Genomic DNA, 23,728 nt, shown 5'->3' on the forward strand with positions numbered 1-23,728 from the left:
ACTTAATAGATTTCTCAAATTTTAACAAAGTTTAGGATTTTAGACTATATATATATATATATATATTGAGATCTTGAAATTTATTAAAGTCTGAAGAAGCTATTAAACCATATGGTTTAATATCATTGTGTCATTGTACTATTAAATTATGAAGTTTCACAGACATTACAATATTAAACTATATGGCTTAACAATTTTTTCAAATTTTAACAAATCTAAAATTCTAAATTGGAATATTTCTAAAATATATACACACACGCACACATTGATCCGGTTCAATGGATATAATGAGTTCACGCAGGTCTTTATTGTTTAACCTCCTCTAATTAACTACACATTTAAAGCCTGTTCACAAATTGACAAACATACATAACAATCCATACCCAACAACTAAAGCCTTGTTTGGCGCTAGAGATTTTTGCATTCAAAACGAAAACGAATGATAAATAATCAATTGTCTTCTACTGTATGTTCACGAATGTTAAAGTTACGAACATATTATCACTGGGATTTTTTATTTTTTTTAAAAGCACTTTTACATTGAGATATAATAAGATATGATGAAACTGATAAAGGAAAATGGAACAAAACTGATAAAGGAAAATGGAACAAAAATTAAGGCCAGCTGAAACGAGGCTTCCACGTTTCCATACATGCAACAATGGAAACAAATACAGAGGATGTGTGTCCATTTTTCATGATGGTGACTCACTGCCAAAAAAGCAGTCACAGCCAGTGTCACATTGTCAAATTGGCTCTCCGTACGATGTATTTCTGAACCCACTTATCAAAATTTGCACACTCTCACTTCTCATTTGCCACTCACTAGTGAGGCTTAGCTAGCTAGCTTTGCCCAATTTCAACTTCCTCGGTTTCGTCTCCTCTTTGTCACAGTTTCAGCTTCCATTCTCACTCTCTACACATACAGAAGAACCCATTGGTCTCTATTTTTGTCTGATTCTATCCTTTATTACACCAAGTCTAAGTTTATCATGAAGTGGACCCCACGAAACGTTTTTCCTTTGTGGGGTCAATTGTATTTGCATAGATCGTAATCAACTGTCGTTGTTGTTATATGTAAGTCTTGGTTTTGCGGGGGTGTAAAATTGAAGAAATGGATTCAGAAAATATGTTGATGAAGCAAAATCAATGTGAATATGGTAGTAGTAGAGGGAAAGTTGTTGTTGATGGTTATAATTGGTCTTCAGAAGAGAGCCTTCTGAATTGGGTCGATAATACATTGAAGCTTGTTACACAAGAAATCGAAGGTCCTCCGAGTCCTGGTAAAATTCATGGCGGTTCTGTTGTTGCTGAGAAAGTAGAAGGACAAAGGAAGGGAAAGCAGGTGATAATTGAGCAGCAGCAGCCGCCTCCTAAAGAAAAGCTTCCTGTTCATCTTTTTACTACCCAGTTCAAGCATCGCCTTAGATGGACTCCATTACTTCATGCTCGTTTTGTTGAGGCTCTTAATGAGCTTGGTGGACCTGATAGTCAGTAACCCTTTCTCTTGCATATCATGAATTTTGTTTTTATTTTGATAATCTAGTCGTTTCAGGATAGTGTTATTTTGTTTGCCAACTTTGTGCTTAATCAAATGGTTATCAAAAGCATTTCTGAAAGTGGTTGCTTTGATTTCATGTTTATGATTTGCTTTGCTTGTCTATTCAATTAGATCTTAATCTGCATGTGTTGCTTTGTACACAGAGATGGTGTGAAGATTTTGTCATATTCATGTTCATAAGCATATCCAGTGCTTTATTTCTCTGGATGTGTGGGTAATCCAGTGCTTTGTGTGTCTGTAATGTATTTGTTTTCAAAAACAACTGTGGCTGCATATAGCACTTTGATGTGCTTATGACATCATCTTCAAAGAACAATCAGGTCAAATATTTTAGAAAACTTTTAGAATCTAAGACAGCATGATCTGATTATTTTATAAATATAAAATAAAGGAACCTTTTATATTTGCTTAGCTTATCCCCTCATGTCCAAGTTGCTAATACTACTCAATTTGGGCAGCTAATACTCTTCTACGCTCAAGGCATAAAGGCATCACTGTCCTCAATTATTTTTTCTTGGAGTACACATGAAAAGCAACCCTTATTACTTGTGACAGTAATGTCTGTTCAGCTTCACAGCACTTAACTGCCTTTGAACATAAATGGCATGTCAAAAGTACTTTTAACGGTAATCTGGGAAGTATGTGCTTCTTGATGTCTGCTGACGAAGTGTTTGTCGGATTAGTAAAAGTACTGACTATCTTGGTTGTTAATGCTGATTAAAGCTTTGTCCCGTTTGTAAAGTACTTATTGTGTTTGATTGTTGCTGATGAATTTTTTGTCAGATTAGTGAATGTATTTAGTTTCCTACTCTTCTGCCATAATAAATTGCAGGAAGACTGTTTATTGTTTGCCAAGTGCTGGACACAAGTGTCAGTTGTCATGTTCTAGAGGATTTACTTTATGTGTTTGTTATAGCATATATTCGTCTTCTTTGAATCATGTTTGTCGTATGACATTTATGCATTTGTCGGCTTCTAAAGCACTTTAAACATGGTTTAATGACAATAAATATGTTTTGCGATTCAGCATGGGTTTCGTCACTGAAAATCTGGTTTTTCAGTAGTTTGCAGATGGTAATATGATACCAACAATATTGATGTGTTACACTAAATAAGTGCAGTTTATACTTGAATTTGTGCTTATTCACTTTTGTAATAAATGTTCCCTGCATTTCTTGTAGTGTTTATGCGATGATGAATGTATTTGCTATCTGATTAACTATTTTCCTTTTACAGAAAAGTTACAGATCTTTCAGAGATTATGTAGTAGTGGAAATATTAATGCAGTTTCCTTCAACTGTAGAATTTCAGAATTTCTGAGATTATCTTGTCAAGACAGGAAATGACATAATTACAGATGTATGACCAGATGAGAGTTAGAATTAGGACTTGATGGTACAAGATATAGAAACTTACTATTTAATTTCTTGCCGTCATTTTCTTGAATCCTCAGGTTATGTTTATTTGTTTGATTACCTCTTGATGCTATACTCAGAAATCACTATGTTCCACAATCGACATATCCCTCAACAACCTGCTAATATGAGTAGATTTTCAATTGAAAGCCCTTACAATAATCATGTTGGCTAATGACTTGCATTGCAATGTTCTTTTGAAGTGGTTTGATCATGGTATCTATCTCAATGTTATATCACTTATTGTATTCGTACTAGTCATATTATTTTCTATATTTTGATTGTGATAATGTATCATGTAAATTCATATGAAATGTTTGCAGAAGTAACTCCAAAACGTCTTTTGGATGCCATAGGAATTGAAGGGCTCAAGCTTCACCACATTAAAAGCCATCTGCAGGTGTGTCTTCATTATTATATCTGGCTGCCATTTAGCAGCAAACTCCTATTATTAGATGTTCGCCATTTTCATTTTACCACCAACAAGTAATATTTGGTGTATCACAGAAGTACAGAAAGGGGAAGGTCACAGTGAAGGAGTTGCCATCTAAGATTTGTAAGTTTCATTTTCACTTCTACTTGTTTTGTTTGAAATTTTAATGTTATTAGTGGCTAAAATTTAAAGCATAGTGATAATCAATAAACGATATACATAGCCTTTAATAGGGTGTTAATGTTTGAGTGAACAATATATTTTTCAATACCATGGACTAAAAGGTACCACAGTTTCTCAGCTGTCTGCAGGATCGGGCATTGGTTCTTTTACGAGCAACCATTCACTCGGAGCATATGGATATAAAAAGTATATAGCTATCTGTTCATAAAACCGCTTATTCTGCTTTAGTTAATGGTATCATTTCCTTGGTACGTAAGCTAACTATTAGTTTGTGTAATGGGATTGGCAATTTGGCATGACAGCTTCAAAGGCAAAGGGAAAGACAACGAAGTCAAGAAAACCTATAAAATGCCTAAGGATTGTCAGGGACAGCTCTATCTGAAACTCCAGGTAACTTAATTACTTGGTTTGGTAATTAATGAGTGACAAATCTATTTGCTATTACAAACATGTATGTTCTCATAATGGGTTTCAGTTTTTGGTGTCAGGAATTAACTTTGATTAATTAGCCTTCAAGGTTGGAAATTTGAATGGAGAAGTTTGTTCATAACATGGATCTTCTATTAAGTAATTTCCAGTTTTCTGGTGTCACACTACCCACACAAAGAGCAAAATAACTTAAATAATTTCTGAAAATACATAACACACGTTAAGATCCTGTAGAAAGTGAAATTCCAAAACTTATCTGTTAACAACGTATGAATTTGTTTCTGTTTCATACTAAAGCTAGTACTGTGTAGGCTAAGAAATATTGTCAATATCTCAGGCTGAAACATGTAGAAAATTGTCAAATGGCCTGACACAAGAAACTGGTGAGAAGCTTGTTAATCAACATAAAGAAAGAGCAGATTCAGATGTCGAAGGTGCCGGTATGTCAAAGCAGGCAACAACACCTTCTTCCAATTCCATCCCAGAGACTAAACACCCTAAAAATAGCACACCTGACAAAATGAGAGAGTGTATCGGCCTTCAAAGGATAATTAGTAGCTCTGCTAGTTCGCAGTCCCAGAAAGTTGACCATTCTGCAACAGCAGGCTTTATTGATTCACAGGGGCACGCATTCCCTTATAATTCCACCGGTGCTGTCAATGTGCATGCTTTGCTGCCGAATGAAGTTCATGCTTCTCAAGCCCAGAGTGCAACAGATCCAAGTACAGTTTATTCTGCAACCAATGGATTCTTTCCTTCAAATGTGAATTATTCGAAGAACATGGCATATCTGAAAGACTTCCAGCCCCAGAGTGTAAGCTTTAGTTCATCTCAGAATGCATCATATGATTATCAACCTCAGAGTGGTTCTTTTAATTTTCAAGCCCAGAATGCATGTTATGATTATTATCAGCCTCAGAGTGCAGCTAACAGTAACCAGCTTCGGGATGAAGTTTTCGAATGTCTGCCTCAGGCTGCAGCTTATGGCTACCAGCCCCAGAATACTGCTTATTCTGCACCCAATAATTTGCCAACTTCAAAGGGGCATTTTTCAGAAACTGCGTATCTGAATGACTTGAATGCAGCACTTGCAGCGATAGAGAACAAAAGCCTGGAGACAATTAACTTCGACCCTGTTAACGCCCTTATTGATTGGGACAATCTTGAGATAAATACTCAAGACAAATGACTTTAGCTGCAAATTGAAAGAGCAAAGTGGCCACATGGAATCACTAGCCTCCCGACAATGAAACAACAAACTGACTTGTTAACGCTTGGATTTGGAGCTTCACCCCTCAGGTTTCACCTTCTCTCCATCATAATAGAGTAAATACAACTAAACTTGTCTGTATGTAGATAAAGAGAGAAAAAGAAAAAAAAAAAAGGGACGCGTGGACTTGCATACACAGAGTTTCCGCTTAAACTTTTGTTTTGCGCCGGTGTTGTGTTCCCGGCTCAACTGCTCATAATAGACCAAATACAGTTTTTTAACTACAACGAGGTTGCCTCATCTAAAGTGTTATGGTTGGAACTTGGGAGTACTTTTGTGTTTTGCGTCCTGCTTTTTTGACACATCCTATAGGCACTGCCTGACAAGCACTTTGAGATTACTTCAGACGCTTAATGAAAGCACTTAGACGCTTAATGAAAGCTTTTGATGCTTATTTAACTTCATAAAACAAATGTACGATTCAATGATCATTGCTTTTACCCTCCACATTCAGCGAGATTTACCAATTTCTATTAAAAAAAATTTATAAAGCTGAATCGATGTCCAAACATATAAAGATATAAAGAAAAAGACTATTTAAATTCTCTTCAATGATAAAGCTAACGAAAGTACAAGGAGAGCAAAACCAACAAATTACAATTTTGTAGAACAGTCAATGTAAACTGAGAGAGGTAATCCAAAATGATGCTCAAAAGTAGTAAAATAGGAAAAACAAGAACAACAATATAGGGGAATGAGACAGCATATCATAATCTCTAAATCTATCAAAAGGAAGGCTGAACCAAGAAAACTCCCTCTTCCTACGTACTGGAGTCTTCTCTACCTGGTCGATGAAGATTGATTCACAAACACAATTTTTCAGTCAATCTTTACAGACGAGAAAAGGTAATGGACGAAGTAAAAAGACGTAAGGAAGCCAATGGTGCCGGTTGCCAACATGATTGCGACTGCCATGATTAATGAATAACCAAGATATAGTAGAGCAGAGACGGGTCCACTCAAACTCTGCAGGTCAAATACCAAATAGTTGATAGAGTACAGGAACACATACAGTGCAACTGATCCTGAAGCAAAGAAAGCCTTCCACCACCAACGCCAATCCTCCACACAAAGATGCATGTATGTTAGGACCACAGACACTTCAGCGCAAACAACAACCAGCAACAAAAGAACTATCAGCAGAAAACCAAAGACATAATAGAACCTTCCCAGCCAAATGCTAGAAAGAATGAAGAAAAGTTCTATAAAGAGGGTTCCAAACGGAAGGGTTCCTGCACCAAGCACAAGAAGCCATGATGGATATTTGCGAGCAGGAATTTCCCTGGGAATCTGGTTGGTTCGCACAGGATATGTTATTTCCTCAGCTCGTGTCCCAAAGAATCCACCCAAGAGAGTAAGTGGCACAGAAATGCAGAACCAGAGGGACAAGAGCACAAAATATAAGGAAATGGGAAGAGCACTGGTACTCTTACTGCCCCAAAGAACGAAATTTAATACTGTTAGGATAACAAAGACAATTCCAGGGAAGAAGCATGCAGCAGACCAGGCAACTGATCTCCACCCTTCAGAAGTTCCCTTGATTGTTCTCCACATTCGTACAGCAACATAACCAGCAGCAATACCCAAGAAAAGAAAAAGAAATATCATTCCTGTCAGTAACATTCCACGTGAAGCAGGTGACATGAAACCCAAGGCTGCAAATATGATAGTGACAATTGCCATCCCTGTAATCTGAACACCATCTCCAACCATCACACAAAGAAGCTTTGGATGATCTGGTTCTCTAAACACATCACCCACAACAAGCTTCCACCCAGAAAGCTCCTCATTCATCTGTGCTTGAGCTTCTTTGTCCAACTCCTCATACCTTGTCAAATCCCTCCTCACAGTCCTCAAGAAAATGACAAAAACTATACCGGCAAGGAAAAATATCACCATCAGAGAATTGAGGATTGAGAACCAGTGTACACGAGCACCTTCCATCTTCAAATAAGCATCCCATCGAGAAGGCCATCTTATATTGCTCTTCACGAATTCAACCTCATAAGTGAAGGAAATCCTCTCTTGCTCCCTTATAATTTGAGACTTGTCAAGCTCCGAGGGGCACTTCACAGATGTAATATTGTCATACATGTGGAGTTTTGTCATGACTTCCGGATCATACTTAACACTGCATGGAACAACCTCAAAACCGACAATCTCATATCCAGATGCTTTCTTATCATCAGCTTCAGAAATCACACCCATACCTTCTTCCCCAGTACCAATAATCTCAACGCCACTCCCTTTATACTCGTGAACCAAAACAGTGAACTTTAGATGATTGATAATGTAATCATCATTACTATTACCCGGAGTGTACCCAACGGGGAAACCCGTCCACTGAATGCTAACCCCATTTTGCTTTGCATACCTCATCACAGGCAAGTTATCCAAAATCATATTCACTTGATACAAATCACGAGTCCTTTGTTTCAAAAGCTTAACTTCATTCTCACTCAATGGGGTCGTTATGCAAAGAAATAAAGTTTCGTTCTTATTTATCCGAAACCTATACGGAGAGTTATCAATCTGATCTCCCATAAGCAATTCCCCAAGATTCTCTGCGCTTTTCTTGACCCCACGAAGTGGTTTACAATAAGGCAAGCTATAGTAGCTAAATGGAAGCTCGGTCTCAATAGACGTTAACGAATTAACTTTGGTATCTATAGGTTCCCCATTCGAATACGTGTGCATGTAACTTCCAGGCAAATAAAACCCATTGCAAACTTGCCCAAACAGAACCGCAAACAAAAAAGCCCAAAGAATCATGGATATTTTTTCTCTCATCTTCAAATATCCAAACACTGCCTCGCTGTCTTCTAATCTACCTTAATATCATACGAATTCAACACCAAATCTACATTTATCAAACATAACTTCGTCAGTATTTGCACAACATTTCCTTCAAACAAACCAAAGATTCAACTCTAAGCAATCAAAAATAAATCAACAAGAAGTTCATTTCGAATTCTCTAATACATAGATCCATTAAACGACACGTCGTATTCAGTCACATCAAATAAAAAGGGGATTAAAAAAAGAACAATATAGATCAAGCTTCAAGACACAGCAAAAATTATGAATGAAAATAATCATATAACTCGTGAAAGCTCATAAGACACGCAATTAATCAAACATTCCAATGAAAATACGCAAGAATTGAGGGTACCTGAAGCAGATCTGAAGAAATGAATTTGGGTCGGGGATAGATCTGGGAGGATCCGAGCGCGTGAAAAGGAAGCAGAACTTTACGTTCTTGTTTAATCTTTTGGTGTGATTCTTCCGAGAGCGAACAAGAACATGGACCGGGATTTTATATATTATCTGAATATGAATTGATTTGAGTAGTAATTAAGAAAGGAAAAGAAAATGAGAAATGCATGGTTATAATAAAATAAAATTTTTATTCTTTTAAACTGGGGTTCTCGTCGGTTTAGGTTAAATTTAGTCACGAATCCGCTAATGAATGCAAAATGAACAATCATTAAGTAGTTGGGCCTTATGGACCCAAAATATAAAGGCTCGTCCCGTTTGTAGATGAAATTACGTGAATAACCCGGTCCATGTTCCTATTAGTCGAAATTTTGAAAAATCTCCGACGGTGAATTGAATTGATCCGATGCGGTTACTCAAAAGTGTAGTGCATAATCACGTAAATGTCCTCACTAGTCGAATATTCATGAGGAGCGCCAGTGGCACGGCGGTGATGAGCTTCGGTGACGGAAGCCAAGGAGCTTTAGGTCTGCCGACGTCGCTGACGGGCGTTGGCGGCGACGCCTACGAGCCCACTCGAGTTCCTGGTCTTCCCTCCGATGTTACTAGTGTTAGTGCTGGTCACTACCACTCCCTCGCCGTCACTAATAATGGAGCCGTCTGGGCGTGGGGCCGAAACAACGAGGTTCAGCTGGGGCGAGGAGCTCTTGAGTCCAGGTCAGCATTTGTTAATTCTTGTTTACGAGTTTGTTATCGGCACGCCCAAGTGTTTGTCTTTAGACCTGAACGAGTTTTAAGAGCTCACGATCGTTGACTGTGATGGGAAAGAAACGAAAATGCTTTGAATGCACGTTTGGCAACTGCAAATGTAGAATATTTTGTAGGTTTAATTGAAAACTTTCATTCCTTCAATGATCTTAATGAATTCTTCTTAGCTGGTGTTGTACACTTTTACATAAGAGGTAATTAATGAGTAGAAAGTTTCGATTATGAGCAGAGCCACATGGAATGATCCGAAGAGAGTAGAAGGGTTGGATCAGGTAAATGTTTGTGCTGCATTTGCATCTGGTGTTGTCTCTTCAGCCATTGGAGATGATGGCAGTTTGTGGGTTTGGGGAAAGTCAAAACGTGGGCAGCTTGGTCTCGGGAAAGATATCACAGAGGCCATTGTACCCTCAAGAGTCGAGGCACTTGCTGGAGAAAAGATTGTCAAGGTGGGCTTCTATGCTTAAGGTAGAAACTCCTAGCAGCACATGCTCCATTTGCACATAGAATGCTTGGATTCAATTATAATGCCATTTTGGAAATTTATTTTATCTTCTTTGATAGGTATCATTTGGTTGGGGTCATGCTCTTGCACAGACTGAGGATGGGAAATTGTTTGGTTGGGGTTATTCAGCTGATGGTAGGATAGGCAATCTTGGGAAAGCTTTAGAGAGCTCTCCACTAGATTCAAATATAGATAGATCTTCTGAAAGTGACCAAGAAATCTCGAGTTCAACTATTGAAAAAGCTCAGAAACTGGTTTCGGAAGGAATGGAGAAGGAGAAATATATGCCTATAATCTGGGAACCTTTTCTTGTGGAAGGTGTTGAAGTTGTAGACATTGCGTGTGGATTTGATCATTCCTTGGTTCTTGGCCGTAAGTAATACTTATGTAAATTTAAATTCCTTTAGTCATGTAGATATACAAGCATGTTTATTCCCATTGTCCGGTTTCAGGTAATGGCGTCCTATTAAGCTGTGGGAGCAATGTATATGGTCAGTTGGGCAGAGAGAAACAAGACATGGGAATGTTCCCAGTTGATATTAACTTCCATCCTGTGTCTATATCATCAGGCCTCGGCCATTCTTTGGCAATTTGCGAAGTACGATCGTCTAATGTTACAGGAGGTGCAAGAGGCATTGTTTCTTGGGGATGGAACCGGAGTTCTCAGCTGGGAAGAATGGGACCAGATAATGTGCCTCTGGTGGTTGAGGGATTGGAAGGCGAAAGTGTTGCGTCAGTGTCAGGAGGGCGTGCGCATTCCATGGCTCTCACTTCAATGGGAGAGGTTTGGACATGGGGTTTCGGCAAAAATGGCAGGCTTGGTTTAGGAAGTTCTAGTGATGAAGCTGAACCAATGTTGCTTGATTGTTTAGAGGGTTGTGAAGTTTTACAAGCTGTCTCAGGTTTTGATCATAATTTACTGCTGGTAGCTGATTGATGCAGCTTGAAACTGAGTTGTTTTTGTAAAATAATTCTAGATAGAAATTTACTAGTTTATTTTTTGGTCCTGCATTCTCTGTTTGGTTGGGTCTTGGCCTCATGGGTCATAAATATCCAATTGCCACCACTTATCAATTATTTTGATGGATATAATTGGCGATGATGATAAAAATTTGCATTTTTGGTTTCCTAAGCAACAAAATAGGGTTTATTATTATTATCATCATCATCACCATCACCATCCAAACAAATAAGTAATAAAAATAACCATTTTTTAACTATCATCATAATTTAATGTGAAATAAGAGATATAATAGATAAATAAACGACGCATGCTATCAATAAAAATTTTAAGACCTAAATTCTCACTTGATTAATGACATCAGATTTTTTCAAAGAGAAAATTGCTTATTGTTATTCCAGATATATCTGGATCAAATTAGAATCAGCTGATTCAACATTTAAGAAATTTTAATTTTAACTAGATACTTCTATTTCAATATGCATACGGTATTTAAATAGAAGGAAAATGAAACAAAAAATAATTAATCGAATAAAATATACAAACAAATTACTAATAAAATTGATGGCGAAAAAAAATCTTTCGCGTATTGCGTGACAGCATCACCAATCCAGCAAAGGGGCGTCAACCAAGAAGAAATCTGATCGAAGTCAAGACTCCCTACGACAAGCCGTCCCCTCTTCTCTCATCACAAAACCCCAGAGCTAGTGTGGTGAGGGCCGTAGCGTAGACTCGCTGCCGGCGTTGCTGTACGTGTGCAGTTAAAGGGAGAACAAGTACAAAGAAAGATGCTCGAAAACCCTGCTCAAGCTGCCGCAGCAGCAGATTCCGCCCCAGCTGTTGTCAAGCGCTACGCTCCCCCCAATCAAAGGTCTACAAAATCTCTCCTACTTCAGCTAACCAAAATTAATAACCAAAAAAAGTTTGATAATTTAATTTTTGTAATTTTTTAAATTGCAGGAATCGGTCTCTGAATAGGCGAAAATCCGGAGGTTCGTTTATTTCAGTTTCTTTGTTAATGTTTTTTGTGATCTGAAGTGATGTCGTTTCCTAGAATTGTAAATTGTTTAAAAGGCGATGCTAGAACTGTGAGCTCGGTGATATTGGAAAAATTGAAATCTTAGAATTGTGTTAATGTGTAATATGGACCCGGGAAGGGGGGGGGGGAGGGGGGAAGAAACTTTGTGATGTGTTGCTTCAGATTTTGAATTGAATTGAATAAGAACCAAAAAGAAAAATATGATGTTGTGATGGATCTTGTGTTTTTATCTTCTTATTTTGTCTTAGTTGCATGTGTAATCATCATGATCCGGCCTGTAAATACTTTTGTCTTTGGGTTAGCTACTGAAGTATTATCATTGTGTTTACCAGTGGGAACTTGAAAGACGTTTCATTCATGGACACGGGCTACATGCATGTTTGTTTTCATGTTAAGTATAAGGTTAATAGTTTAAGGGAGTGAGACAATAATTGTTCTGTTAGGTTTATGATGTATTACTCGCATACACATGCCATTTTTTCATAATGGACTGATTTAACTAAACTCTGCAGATCGGTCGAGCAATCTTTATGGGAATGATGGAGAGAAGAATCAGCTTGCCGCTTTGAGAAATGCTGCTGTTACAGATCATGGGGATTCAGGAAGCAGCAATTTCGCGAATGTGAACTCCCAACCAAGATTAGTACCTTTAGAAGGGTTTAGTAGAAGTGAAGGGGCTCAGCTTTTAAAGGATCGTATGTGTCCACTATAGTTTCTTATAAGGACTATTTACATTTTTTTTTTCCTTTTTTAGATTGTCATTCTCAACTTAGTTTCGACAGACAAGTGCTGTTGCATATAAGTTGTTTAATATTATCATTACCCAGCTAAGCTGACATGTGCATAATTAATGTTTAGTGCATTTTATCGCAAAATGGAAGTTTTAAACACTTGAGGTCTGAGTTAATTTGATGATTGTGAGGTTGAATGCATGCATTTTTATAATCTGTTATCTGTTTCCTTCTTGTATCTTCATTTTTAGGCGGGAGAGCTATCTGGAATCTCTTTCATGATCCATCAATAGATTTATCTGGTGAGTGAAAGAGCTTCAAAACTTTTATTTTGGTTGTCTGGTGCATGGCATCTCTCATCTGTTTTGGTTTGAATGGTATGCCAGTGTATGCATCTGAGAAGCAATAGCATTTTTATCACTACTCATTTTGGTACATTTTTCTTGGAACTTGTGTGCTTGTGTACAAGATGCTCCTTTCCTTGGTATGATAAAATTTAGGACAATCATTTGCCTTTTTCATCTTTAGAAAATTTAGCTGCAAGAATTTCATAGTTTGGTTAAGCATGGAAGAAGTTCCCAATTTAAAGTTATATGCAAAAAGGTACATGTTCATGCTGATGGATAGCTGAAATTATATTGAGCTTTTAATTATATTTTGCATTATTCCGAATTTCAGAAAGACCAGTTCTTTACTCAAGTGGTGCATCACACTTGGGGGTTAAACTTCCTCACCAGGTGAATAAAAGAACTCCCTCCCTCCCTCTCGTATACTATGCTTTTATGTTCCTATGATATGCTTTTGTGTTGTGTCTCAGATGCAGCCCCCAACAAACAGTATGGGATCTACATCGGGCACACAGATGGACTTCTTGGCTGAACTTCGTCGCAAAATGCAGGCTAGCGGTGCAAGTTTTGACAACTAACACTGACATAAGTAGAGATGTACTTTTGATTATGTCTAGTATCAAAAATGGTTTTGAAGCTGGAGCACCGGTTGTATTTGTGTTCATTAATTTTCCAAAAGGGCGCTACTTATTTTTGTGGTTTGTTACAAAAAAATGATATCTTTGCACATAGGCATGCATAGTTAGACATGGCATGCACTGCTTGTATGTGATTTATATGACAAAAGCATGGTTCAGACAGTGTGACTTTTGAAACTGATCTTGCTGCTTGCAATGAAATATGAGCTTTGTGACCGAGGATGAACGCTAAAGATGCTGCCTGCAAAAATTCTTTCTCTTACTGCACGTTTCATGTTAGTGAAGTTTGTTATAGTGGATGCGTAAATGGGTGGATGAGCAGTTAGTGTTCTCTGTTTTAAAACCCTCATTGGGAATATCATCCTCTTGACCATGCTTAGCTATTAACCCCAGTACGCTGAAATCTTTACTGGTTAAACAAAGTCATGATAATTCTCCACTTATATTAGCAATAGCTAAGACTGCTGACCTGAGGGAAGGCGACCTAAAGATGGTCCAATTTCTCTTCATTCTTTCCGAAATTCGGGTTTCCTTTATTTGGCTCGATTTTTATGAGTCATTTGGCTTGATCTTCATGGGTTGTTGACCAAAATTGTTATACAATTTTATTATTATTGGTATACATAATTTGGAATGAATCAGAGAAATTTATACATGATCATTCCTTCCACACAGGAAGTATTCCTTGAGCAGCCAAGCGCTTTTCAACCCAGAAGACAACATGCCTTGCTGTGATTTTCTTCTCATCAATGAGAAATGGTTCAACCGTGCTTGCTCCTGAGCCATAGGATGACAATGAAAACCCTTTTGGTCCTGCCCAAACCAACAACTTTTGAGTGTTGCTGCCATGACTTGATACAAAAGCACGAGTTCAATATCTCAAATTGCCACTACAAAATCATACCTGCCAAGATTCCATTAGGGAAAAAAGCCCAGAAGGAATAGTTATTGCCCTTCTTCATAAATGAACCTTCCAACTGCCATTTCCAAAAACTAATTCAGCATCAAAAGATCTGATTTATGAACTTACTAAACATGTTGCGTACAGATTTGAATGGGAAAATGATGATAAATTTGTCAAGTGCTTTAATGAAAATATGGTTAGGAACCTTATTGTCTTTAAAACAAAGCTCAATGTTGGAGAGATCATCTTGAGCTTCCAGTATTGCCTTGAGTGAAGGGATCACATCCTCCTCCATCAACTCAGGCAATGGCTTGGCAGGAGCTTTTGGAGCTCTTGCTGGAGGTTTTGGCTTTGTTGGAGCTTCTTTTTCGACTGGTTTTGCCTCCTTTGTTTCAGCAGCAACTAATCACAGATGAAAAACGAGATACAAACTGCTTTTCCTTTCTAAATGTTGAACTCTAGAAGAATCAGAATTATCGCCTAAACAACATGCAATGTGATGAAAGCACTCAAGCATAGCTAACAAGCAGCAGCAACAACTAACCTGCAGAAGTAGATGTCTCTTGCACAGCAGAGCACGCTATACATCCACGCAAAGCTGCTGATGTACAAGCCATTTGCTGCAGAAAAATCACATTAGCTTTCTCAGAAGGAAAAAACCCTCTGGAGATAAAATCTACTTGAATTCAGCCACTGACTTAATCTTTAACTAGATAAAAAATTGAATTTTCAACTCACCTCAACTAAATCTAATAAATCCAAACTATATAGGATTGATTGCATAAATCATGTCATGCTACTTCTTATGTTTGTAAATAGGAAGCGGCACAGATTTCTGAGTCTTTTTCAGAGTTGGCATGCTTCTAAGAAATAAGATTGACAGCATGCAATCATCAAAAGGCATAATTCCATATGCATAAACACATGGATGTTAAATAATAATATACATATATACCAATGGGAATGCAGAGGAGGTGCTTTTGACATTCCTGCTGAAGTATGAAGAAGATGGAAAGCTAGAAACGCCTACAGCTCTTCCGCCCAGTATAGACATATCAACAATGAAAATGTAAAAAATTACAAATTACTAATATAAATTTATTCTTGCTAAAAATTATATCTATTAAATTTCTCTTATTCAAGAAATGTTAAATTTTATTTATTTGAGCCTGAAAGAAAAAGGGAAAATGTGCAGTTGAGGTTATGGTAGAAGAAAAGAAGCCACTAGGAATGGAACTTCTGATCCACATGAAGTCTAGGAGAATACATGCCACTGGTTTCTTATATATTGTTTTCTTCTGATTTGGGACTTATAATTTTTATTAGTTAGATAATAACAAAATTATCTGAGTCCTTGCGGTAGATAATGTCGAACTCTGAACTCGTGGTCCCTCACATATGCTGCCAAACACAGTCCACGTCTCCATTGATTTTCTTTCAAGGGGACCAAAATGAAATATTTACAAAACTGGCATAGGCCACTTTCCAATATTTTTGACTTCAAATTGACCGGTTTGTCATAGGATGAGTGTTTTGCGCAGCAAATTGGTGCACAGGGAATTAGCCTCTGTTAGTGACAAATTTGAGCAGCCCGTGACAACCAGCTATAAAGCAAGAGCATAAAATCACATCCCCGAAATACATATATAAAGTATTAGCTTCATTTAGAAGCTGGAAATAAAAATGTTCATAAATATTTCTGTTAAAATAAGGACATTCATTACAAAGCTATTTAACGATATGTGGGAGATTGCTTGCGAGTGCGAAGATATCGAAAAACTTGATTTTCAGTCTGCTTCCATTGCATTCCAAAAAGATGAAGCAAAGCTAATGCAGCCACATAACGAGTAGCAGGAGATGCAAAGGATGGAACTTGTATCCCCCTAATGGACCTATTTTTTCCCTTTTGAACAGGCTTGTCTGCTGAAGGATTCCACATATTTTCATTAGTCCTCAAGAGTTCAGGATTCAGACTTTCTATCTACTCTGCTGCCTTGTTTCTTGATCTCCCACAATCCACAAAAATCCAATCTATCAGAAGCTCATCACCGTGTTAAAAATGCTATAAGCCCAACGAAAATGCAGTACAAAGTAGGCTTCTATTTATCAGTAATGACATTAAGATGGAATTCGATATGCAATCCAAATATTTCAATGATAAACAGTAACCAACTGGGCGAACCTAAATGCCACACCGTGCGGTGAAAAAGTAAACATTTGTAAGAATGAATGCCATGCTCCATGCATACCAAGTTTCCTATAAATTAAAAAGCAGAATCCAACCTCGATTGAAGAAACAAAATGAGCTGTATTATACTATCGGACGGCAGCATAAGGCAACTTACACAAATTTCTTGTTGATTTAGTAAAAACTGAGGAGCACACCACAAAATATCTGATTCAGGAACATCTTAGTCTCTTCGTGTTTGTTCTTTTTCTTTCTGGGATGGAATTAGTGGTCAACCTTTTCTGCTTAAATTTCTGAACCATAGTGTATACCTGATTGAAAAGACAGATGTTAAGCAGATCAACAATAAAAGAACTTGCAAATGACAGAAAAGAAATGAACCAACCAAATGAGGAAGAAGTTTAAAAGAAAGAATAACATTTGGTTTGATCCAAGTTCCAATAAGGAATAAGGCTAGCCAACTCCAAAAGTAAGTGATTATCAAAGGCAACTCTTCATAAACAATTCTTATCATGTGAAATTGGAGGGGATTTACCCATCATTACCTTCCTTACTCCAGATGTCAATCCCATGCTTGCAAGAGTTCCGCCGTCCACACATTTCCAAGAAAGAGTTCCTTTATCTTGTTTCTCAACCCATTTGTCAATCCCCCCTTCATGCCAAAGCAAAGCAAACCAAGGATACGTTCATTTACATTTTCAAAATTTATATAATAAGAGAAAAACAATGAAGATAAGATGGGAGGGAGAAATAAGCTTCAAACCTTTTATACGTAAGACCAATAACTCCACATGCACCTTGAGTCGAATGTGAGAGAAAATATGGACAAATTCTCCAACATCTTCTCGCAAAATTATGCTACAGTTGTTTCGAGGGTCAAGATTGAATGATTTCTTCAAAAAGCACTCAGCGGCTTCTCTCCTTGTGGTTATGTCAGTTTCTCCATCCAATATAATAGATGGGAACTCCCAAAGACCAGCAAGCAAACCTTCATCTCGCCTTTTAACAAGAATAAATACACCGTCAGGTTGGGTTCTCTCTGATTCATCATTACCTCCCAGTATCTCTACAACACAAGCAGCTGAAACATCATGTCTTTGTCTGGCCTTTAGAACCTTCATAGGATAACTTGTGACTAGAACTGAATTGTCACATTTGGACATAGAATATGCCTGGCATTTGTCTGAAACAGGACATGAAGTACAATTTGGGTTCAAAGGTGTGCATATGACTGCACCGAGTTCCATGAGTGATTGGTTGAAATCCCCTGGCCGGCAAGAATCAACTAGTTGAGTTGCCAGCTTCCTGTCCAATTATTTACATGCACTAAAAATATTGAGAACACAAACATAAATTATACTGTCATTACTTTTTCTCTCAAAATAGGCTTCATTGTTGCATTAGTCTTAATTAACACGAGAATGCACTTTGATTATGTAGATGTATCAATGTTTCTCCAAACCATCATATTGCGGTACTATGAATAAAACTAATAAATGATACGAGAATGCAATTTACTAGATTGTGTAAATCAATGAATCAAAGCCCTCCAACAAACAAAAAAACAAAAGGGTCATGAAAAGGAAGTTAAATAAACTGTGTTCTGGACTCACCAAAAGTTCTTAACAGTCGATGTGTCTTTTGGATTTGCAGAGATGGCCTTAAGTCTTGCAAGCACCCTTATTACATTTCCATCAACCACAGGCACCACCTGAAATAATATGCTTTTAAAGAAAAATTCCCCTCATATAATTTCAGAAAAGAATGCATAAGCCACTAACCTCTTTAAATGCTATGGAGGCTATTGCTCCAGCTGTATAGTTACCAATTCCAGGAACCTTCCGTAAATCAGAAACTGTATTTGGAAACCCATCTCCCTCAGCAACAATCATCTTTGCTCCCTAATTATGGAACATCAAAACACATATTCTCAATCAAGACAAACATACTCTCATCTGAATATTCTTAAATCCGAATCTTTTGCCTCAAAGCTCTTTAGGTACACACTTATCAACCTTCCAGCACCAACCATATCAAAATTAAACAATTGCTATGACTGTGCCTGCAAGGTACTAAGTTTTCAACCATAAAGTCATTACCTCTAACAGAAACCGTGCTCGTCTATAGTAACCTAAACCTGCCCACATCTCGTTCACTTCCTACACAAGATATTAACACACATTACATCACACAAAGCAAAAAGAAACAATTTCGTAACAATGACAAAGTTACCCTACAAGCAAAAGAGTAATTTAAAAATTAAAAATAAAAACATTTTTGGCACCTCAAGAGATGCTTTAGCAAGGTGATGAATGGTGGGCCATTTTGTCATCCAACGGTTGTAATAATCAATCACAGTTTGAACTCTCGTTTGCTGCAACATAACTTCAGAAACCCACACACCATATGCTCTCTTTTCTTTTTCTTCTTCTTTATCACTTTCACTTCTTTCTCTCCATGGCAGCTCCCTCTGGTTCTTGTCATACCACTGTAACAAAGACTGCCTTATCTTTTTCACCTCCTTTTCGCTAAATAAATCTTCTATGTCTTCTTCTTCCAATGGCAATGCCGTTTTCTTTTCTGGTAACTGTCGTTCCTTCTTCTTCTTCGTCTTCCTTTCGTTGTCCATTGTTAGAGAGCAAAACGAGCTATTTTGTTCAAATGGGGTGCTTCTGCTGCTGCTGCTTAATGATGTTCTTAGTTCAAGACTCGAGACCGCACTAAAGAGGGATTTGTTCCACAGGACAAGTGACATGAAGTCATTTGTTATTAGCATCTATTGCCATTTTGTTGATACCTGATGATAGGGACGATTCTGAGACAAGTGGTAAAACCATACACATAATTGTTATTAATATAAAGTATAAGACTTATTTGGTAATTTGTCAAAACTTGGCTCAACAAGTCGGGGCGCAGCCCATCCGATAGGGGCCGAAACGGCCCGTGGTGAGCTCTAACATCATCTACAGCATTTCGCACGTGCCAAACGTGGACGAAAATCAACCATCATCGTGACACGTGGATTCCACTGATTGGCATTAAATTAAACCATTCTGAACCCAGCTCAGCCCTACAAACCCATGATGTCTCCGATTATAGTGGAGGACAAAACATGTCAGACAAACTAACACTTACAGACTGACGTGGCACACATCTACCCGTCCATTAACAATCATACAGTATTGACCCCACGACCGCAAATCAGATAAAGTAAAGAGATATTGCCACAATATCTTTCACTTGAAATTTAGTATTCCATTAAAGCTGATAATGATATTTTGATTGTATAATACATTTTTCTGTTGTTTAATATAAAATGACAATGATATAGATCGTATCAAGGATTAAAGATTCTTGCTTTATGTAAGTTTGGACTCTGCTGAGAGTTGCAAGTAAGTAGATCTGAAAAGCGGAAAAAATTTAGAACACAGAGGAGGAAGATATTGAAAAAACAAGAAAATGGAAGTGGGGTTTCTGGGTTTAGGAATTATGGGCAAGGCCATTTCTATGAACTTGCTTAGAAATGGATTCAAAGTTACTGTATGGAACAGGACTCTCTCTAAGGTATTGTATTGAGTAACACTGGTTTTCTGTGCTTATTTTGTTCTTGTTATTTAACTTTTACGATTGAAGATTATGGTGTTGTGAAGTAAAAAGCTTGAAATTTTGTTTATGTTGTTTTTGGTACATGTAGTGTGATGAACTCGTGGCACACGGTGCTACAGTTGGAGGAAGTCCAGCAGAAGTAATTAAAAAGTGTACGATTACTATTGGGATGTTAGCTGATCCTGCGGCTGCACTTTCGGTTTGTATTCTTTTGTGTGTTTTGTGGTGTTTGACGACTTCATTGTTTCAGTATTAGTTTTATGTGTGATTCTTTTAATTGGGGTCTGGTGTTTTTGGGATTGATTTAGGTTGTCTTTGACAAAGGTGGTGTTTTGGAGCAAATTTGTCCTGGGAAAGGTTACATTGACATGTCAACAGTTGATCATGAAACTTCAATAAAGATCAGCCGGGTCTGCCTTTTTGCTATTTTTTCAGTCAATTTTGTTTGGATAAAAAATGTTTGTTTTGAGCTCAAATTTAGATTCTGAATAGAGAATATGGGACGTTTGGGTTTTCTACATGGTCTTTGTAGGGTGATAGCTTGTTGTATTATTATAGTTTTTTTATATACTTATTCATTTTAATGTTATGTAGTGCATAACAGTGATACTGAAGTTCACAACGGTGATACATCAAGAGATCTTTTAGGTTGCTATAAGTTGCTATATTCTGCTGTCTCCTAAAACTAATGTTACTTTTGAAGATTTGTCAGGGGAGGGCTTTTTAACATTTGATGATAAATTTTTGTTGTATTCTACAGTCTGATTGTCCCTTGATGGGGTATTGCTTATAAAATGATTGAATTTGGAGGACAGAACAAAAGAGTAATAAAGCATAATTTACTTCTTTTCGATATCTGCAGGCAATTACATCAAAAGGCGGTCACTTCCTTGAAGCTCCAGTTTCAGGTAGCAAGCAGCCTGCAGAAACTGGTCAACTAGTAATCCTTTCTGCTGGGGAGAAGGTAAATTGATAGATAGGTTCACTATTCTGCAGCATTAATATCTAGTTCATATTTTGACTATGGCCAATTATGTCTTGAAGCTAACAGTTATGAGGAAAAAGAAAGAACTCTGTATATTTGCTATTGATTACTTTTTAAAGCAGGGGTTGTGCTTGTCTGAATTCAGCCATCATGTCAATGCACATTTTTGTCCTTTTTATAACTCTATATTTAAACTATTTGTCGGCTACAAACTGTCCTTTTTTGAAAAAAAAAAGTCTGTGCGGTGTTAACTGGATTACATAACTGTTTCTAAGTGTAGGCACTCTATGATGAAGCAATTTCAGCTCTCAATGTAATTGGAAAGAAGGCCTTCTTTTTGGGGGAGGTCGGAAACGGAGCAAAAATGAAACTTGTTGTTAACATGATAATGGGCTGGTAATGGTTCTTTTTTAAACAAGATATAATTCTTGGTTTCCAAATGAACTGGTTGAATTATTCAGCAAAGGATATTTAGTAGTCAACTCATAAGTGTACATTTTCATTTTGCTTTCTGTTAGTTCAAAATACTGGAGCTCATGGTTTTAATATTGTTTTCAGTATGATGAATACATTTTCTGAAGGACTTGTACTGGCTGAAAAGAGTGGACTTGACCCTCGCACTTTACTTGATGTACTGGTGAGGGAGCAGCCAAGCACTTCTGTGTCAGGTTATGTTGGTTTTGAGCTAGCTGTTGATTTGTATTATGTCTTGGCAGGACCTGGGTGGTATTGCTAATCCTATGTTCAAGGGGAAAGGGCCGCCTATGCTCCAGAGCAATTATGCCCTTGCCTTTCCTCTTAAACACCAGCAGAAGGACATGAGGTTGGCTCTTGCCCTTGGGGATGAAAATGCTGTATCGATGCCAATAGCAGCAGCTGCTAACGAGGTAATTCTTTTTTCATCTTCATTGCAACTACAAATAATTAAATTTTTCGTTCCCAATTAGGACGTAGATTCTCACCTGGTGCAGGGCGCACAGTTTTAATAAGACTAGCTAGTTATATTGGTTTTGATGGATATCTTTGGCATGTATTGTGAAGGAAAATCACTCATTATTTGTTTTAAAAGAAAAATCATCCATCATTAGGAGTACATAAAATAGCATAATGTATCTACTCTGGAAGTGTTTGTTAGTGGATACCATTACTTCGAGCAAGCTGTATGCTTACTGAATCTGATATAAATATGTTTGCTGCAGGCTTTCAAGAAGGCCAGAAGTTTGGGGTTAGGAGATAATGACTTTTCTGCTGTTTTTGAGGTTGTGAAAGATCTGAAAAGATCATCTTAACATTGTACACGTTTGAAGTTATAGCTTCTCATGTAAGATTGCTCAAATCTTTGCAGTATGGAATCCATGGCTTTTGTGATCATGGTGGTAAATGGCTTTTGATATAAAATGTGCTCATGGATTTGTAGCGAATAGCTCTTAATGGGGATTCTAATTTTAATTTATTGCTATATCTGATGTGAATTTGTTTGAAGAAGCCCCATGATCACATAAAAAGCTGATTTGCTATTCAATACTACGTAGATTACTTACTATTATCAGAGAAATTTCCGATTCTTGTTATGTTTTATCTATATGGTGCGGATAGACGTGTTAGACAATCCAGAAATGTACCAACATTTTCTGATTTTGAATTCTGGTAGCTGTTTTTCTGCAATTTTACCATGCAGCAATGCTATTTCATGGATTATATTAACCTTAATTTCTTCCTCTGGAGAATTGACCACAAGATGACGACTCATGAAAATTTATTCCATGATCAAACTTTTTGATGTATAATAATGGTTGTCTGAAAAATTATCAATGCCATTCCGTAGGAAGGTTTCAAGTCTTTGAAAAGAACAATGGGGCTCCTCACATTGTGAGTGCCATCAGACCAAACCAGTGATGCAGAAGCTGTAGATTTTATAACATTCGGCTCTTCTCGTCAGTTTGGGGATGGTAAAATGTCGGCCTCAGGGGCTTGACAAAGCCCAAGTCTGACCCTCTCATGTCCTTTGTCTTCCTGATTTGGGTCAGTCTTTTTTGGGCCAAGCCGAATAGTTTGATTTTTTACATTATAAAATTTAAAACAATATATTATGTTTTACAAATTTATAGTTTATAAAACTCAGTTTTTTCGTTAGATTATATTTTTAAAAATTAGCCTTTCATAATTTAAAATTTTATATATATGTTATGAGTGGGTCAAATAGATATTAAGATTTGTATTTTAATTAAAATAATATATATTTCTAAATTTTTTAGCATTTTTCGGACTTTCAGGTCAAGTTCAGGCCTTTTAGATGAAACTTGAACCCGGCTGAAGTGCTCAGGTGAACTAAAATTTTCTATCATCCCTCCATCAATTTCTCCTAGTGTTCTGATTACATCAATGCTTTTTTTCCCCTCTTTTTCTTCACCCCACTTCAAATTAAATATATTCTTTAAGAATTAAACCGCTTTTACTAAAAAAGACCAAACCAACTAGACTATATATACTTACATCAAATGCCTTTAAAAAAAAAATTAACTTTTTCTTTACAAAAAATGAAGCTTTAGTTT

General features: G+C 37.2%; 7 protein-coding genes across 10 annotated transcripts; 4 read left to right on the forward strand and 3 right to left on the reverse strand.

Moving 5' to 3' along the window:
* The first annotated feature begins 658 nt into the window (after nt 1-658).
* LOC127900328 (uncharacterized) lies at nt 659-5,210 on the forward strand. The gene is made up of 5 exons (XM_052434967.1): nt 659-3,376; nt 3,484-3,532; nt 3,703-3,778; nt 3,895-3,982; nt 4,359-5,210. The coding sequence occupies exons 1-5, from the start codon at nt 3,266-3,268 to the stop codon at nt 5,208-5,210; spliced, it is 1,176 nt and encodes a 391-aa protein (XP_052290927.1). The 5' UTR covers nt 659-3,265.
* A 602-nt stretch (nt 5,211-5,812) lies between these two features.
* Nucleotides 5,813-8,663, reverse strand: LOC102623600 (transmembrane 9 superfamily member 12). Its single transcript, XM_006469327.4, has 2 exons — nt 8,464-8,663; nt 5,813-8,151 (listed from the first exon to the last, which is right to left on the reverse strand). The coding sequence occupies exon 2, from the start codon at nt 8,079-8,081 to the stop codon at nt 6,111-6,113; it is 1,971 nt and encodes a 656-aa protein (XP_006469390.1). The 5' UTR covers nt 8,082-8,151; nt 8,464-8,663; the 3' UTR covers nt 5,813-6,110.
* A 125-nt stretch (nt 8,664-8,788) lies between these two features.
* On the forward strand, nt 8,789-10,788 carry LOC102623302 (ultraviolet-B receptor UVR8). Its single transcript, XM_006469326.3, has 4 exons — nt 8,789-9,224; nt 9,505-9,721; nt 9,837-10,149; nt 10,230-10,788. Exons 1-4 carry the CDS (start codon nt 8,914-8,916, stop codon nt 10,712-10,714), a joined length of 1,326 nt encoding a protein of 441 aa, XP_006469389.1. The 5' UTR covers nt 8,789-8,913; the 3' UTR covers nt 10,715-10,788.
* A 406-nt stretch (nt 10,789-11,194) lies between these two features.
* Nucleotides 11,195-13,712, forward strand: LOC102623023 (uncharacterized). Its single transcript, XM_015527414.3, is given in 8 exon segments — nt 11,195-11,609; nt 11,699-11,730; nt 12,290-12,472; nt 12,760-12,810; nt 13,187-13,233; nt 13,235-13,245; nt 13,326-13,386; nt 13,388-13,712. Coding segments are annotated over 8 exon segments (492 nt in total). The 5' UTR covers nt 11,195-11,526; the 3' UTR covers nt 13,412-13,712.
* A 363-nt stretch (nt 13,713-14,075) lies between these two features.
* On the reverse strand, nt 14,076-15,656 carry LOC102622730 (uncharacterized). Its single transcript, XM_006469325.4, has 5 exons — nt 15,353-15,656; nt 14,942-15,017; nt 14,603-14,799; nt 14,398-14,470; nt 14,076-14,306 (listed from the first exon to the last, which is right to left on the reverse strand). The coding sequence occupies exons 1-5, from the start codon at nt 15,449-15,451 to the stop codon at nt 14,152-14,154; spliced, it is 600 nt and encodes a 199-aa protein (XP_006469388.1). The 5' UTR covers nt 15,452-15,656; the 3' UTR covers nt 14,076-14,151.
* A 335-nt stretch (nt 15,657-15,991) lies between these two features.
* LOC102622215 (adenine DNA glycosylase) lies at nt 15,992-19,344 on the reverse strand. 3 transcript variants are annotated; one of them, XR_369602.4, is made up of 8 exons: nt 18,870-19,344; nt 18,685-18,744; nt 18,367-18,486; nt 18,199-18,296; nt 17,349-17,890; nt 17,131-17,237; nt 16,743-16,896; nt 15,992-16,397 (listed from the first exon to the last, which is right to left on the reverse strand). XR_369602.4 is itself a non-coding variant. In XM_006469324.4 (7 exons), the coding sequence occupies exons 1-7, from the start codon at nt 19,338-19,340 to the stop codon at nt 16,798-16,800; spliced, it is 1,497 nt and encodes a 498-aa protein (XP_006469387.4). In that variant the 5' UTR covers nt 19,341-19,344; the 3' UTR covers nt 15,992-16,797. The 3 variants fall into 3 exon arrangements, 1 of the variants encoding a protein (XP_006469387.4); XR_369601.4 differs by having other exon boundaries at nt 15,992-16,428; XM_006469324.4 differs by having other exon boundaries at nt 15,992-16,896.
* A 469-nt stretch (nt 19,345-19,813) lies between these two features.
* LOC102621738 (glyoxylate/succinic semialdehyde reductase 1) lies at nt 19,814-22,747 on the forward strand. Of its 2 annotated transcripts, XM_006469322.4 has the most exons (8): nt 19,816-20,149; nt 20,280-20,390; nt 20,500-20,601; nt 21,054-21,155; nt 21,457-21,572; nt 21,735-21,813; nt 21,893-22,063; nt 22,376-22,747. In XM_006469322.4, exons 1-8 carry the CDS (start codon nt 20,045-20,047, stop codon nt 22,463-22,465), a joined length of 876 nt encoding a protein of 291 aa, XP_006469385.1. In that variant the 5' UTR covers nt 19,816-20,044; the 3' UTR covers nt 22,466-22,747. The 2 variants fall into 2 exon arrangements, with proteins under 2 accessions (XP_006469386.1, XP_006469385.1); XM_006469323.4 differs by lacking the exon at nt 20,500-20,601 and having other exon boundaries at nt 19,814-20,149.
* The last annotated feature ends 981 nt before the right edge of the window (nt 22,748-23,728 follow it).

The sequence above is a fragment of the Citrus sinensis genome, chromosome 2 (genome assembly GCF_022201045.2).
Source record: "Citrus sinensis cultivar Valencia sweet orange chromosome 2, DVS_A1.0, whole genome shotgun sequence".
Classification (NCBI taxonomy): Eukaryota; Viridiplantae; Streptophyta; class Magnoliopsida; order Sapindales; family Rutaceae; genus Citrus; species Citrus sinensis.

Bases quoted from the DNA above. Each gene is read 5' to 3' on its own strand.
- LOC102622730 (XM_006469325.4), bottom strand. From the start codon at position 15,451: ATGTCTATACTGGGCGGAAGAGCTGTAGGCGTTTCTAGCTTTCCATCT. The intron at 14,800-14,941 runs GTTAGTTGTTGC...ATCTGTGATTAG, and splicing joins AGAGACATCTACTTCTGCAG to TTGCTGCTGAAACAAAGGAG. The intron at 14,471-14,602 runs GTTCCTAACCAT...TGGAAATGGCAG, and splicing joins TTTGTTTTAAAGACAATAAG to TTGGAAGGTTCATTTATGAA.
- LOC102623600 (XM_006469327.4), bottom strand. From the start codon at position 8,081: ATGAGAGAAAAAATATCCATGATTCTTTGGGCTTTTTTGTTTGCGGTT.
- LOC102623302 (XM_006469326.3), top strand. From the start codon at position 8,914: ATGCGGTTACTCAAAAGTGTAGTGCATAATCACGTAAATGTCCTCACT. The intron at 9,722-9,836 runs GTGGGCTTCTAT...CTTCTTTGATAG, and splicing joins CTGGAGAAAAGATTGTCAAG to GTATCATTTGGTTGGGGTCA. The intron at 10,150-10,229 runs GTAAGTAATACT...GTCCGGTTTCAG, and splicing joins TCATTCCTTGGTTCTTGGCC to GTAATGGCGTCCTATTAAGC.
- LOC127900328 (XM_052434967.1), top strand. From the start codon at position 3,266: ATGTATCATGTAAATTCATATGAAATGTTTGCAGAAGTAACTCCAAAA. The intron at 3,779-3,894 runs GTATATAGCTAT...TTGGCATGACAG, and splicing joins GGAGCATATGGATATAAAAA to CTTCAAAGGCAAAGGGAAAG. The intron at 3,983-4,358 runs GTAACTTAATTA...TCAATATCTCAG, and splicing joins AGCTCTATCTGAAACTCCAG to GCTGAAACATGTAGAAAATT.
- LOC102621738 (XM_006469322.4), top strand. From the start codon at position 20,045: ATGGAAGTGGGGTTTCTGGGTTTAGGAATTATGGGCAAGGCCATTTCT. The intron at 21,156-21,456 runs GTAAATTGATAG...TTCTAAGTGTAG, and splicing joins TCCTTTCTGCTGGGGAGAAG to GCACTCTATGATGAAGCAAT. The intron at 21,814-21,892 runs GTGAGGGAGCAG...ATGTCTTGGCAG, and splicing joins GCACTTTACTTGATGTACTG to GACCTGGGTGGTATTGCTAA.
- LOC102622215 (XM_006469324.4), bottom strand. From the start codon at position 19,340: ATGTCACTTGTCCTGTGGAACAAATCCCTCTTTAGTGCGGTCTCGAGT. The intron at 18,297-18,366 runs GTTAGTGGCTTA...ATATTATTTCAG, and splicing joins CCTCCATAGCATTTAAAGAG to GTGGTGCCTGTGGTTGATGG. The intron at 17,891-18,198 runs GTGAGTCCAGAA...ATAATTGGACAG, and splicing joins TCGACTGTTAAGAACTTTTG to GAAGCTGGCAACTCAACTAG.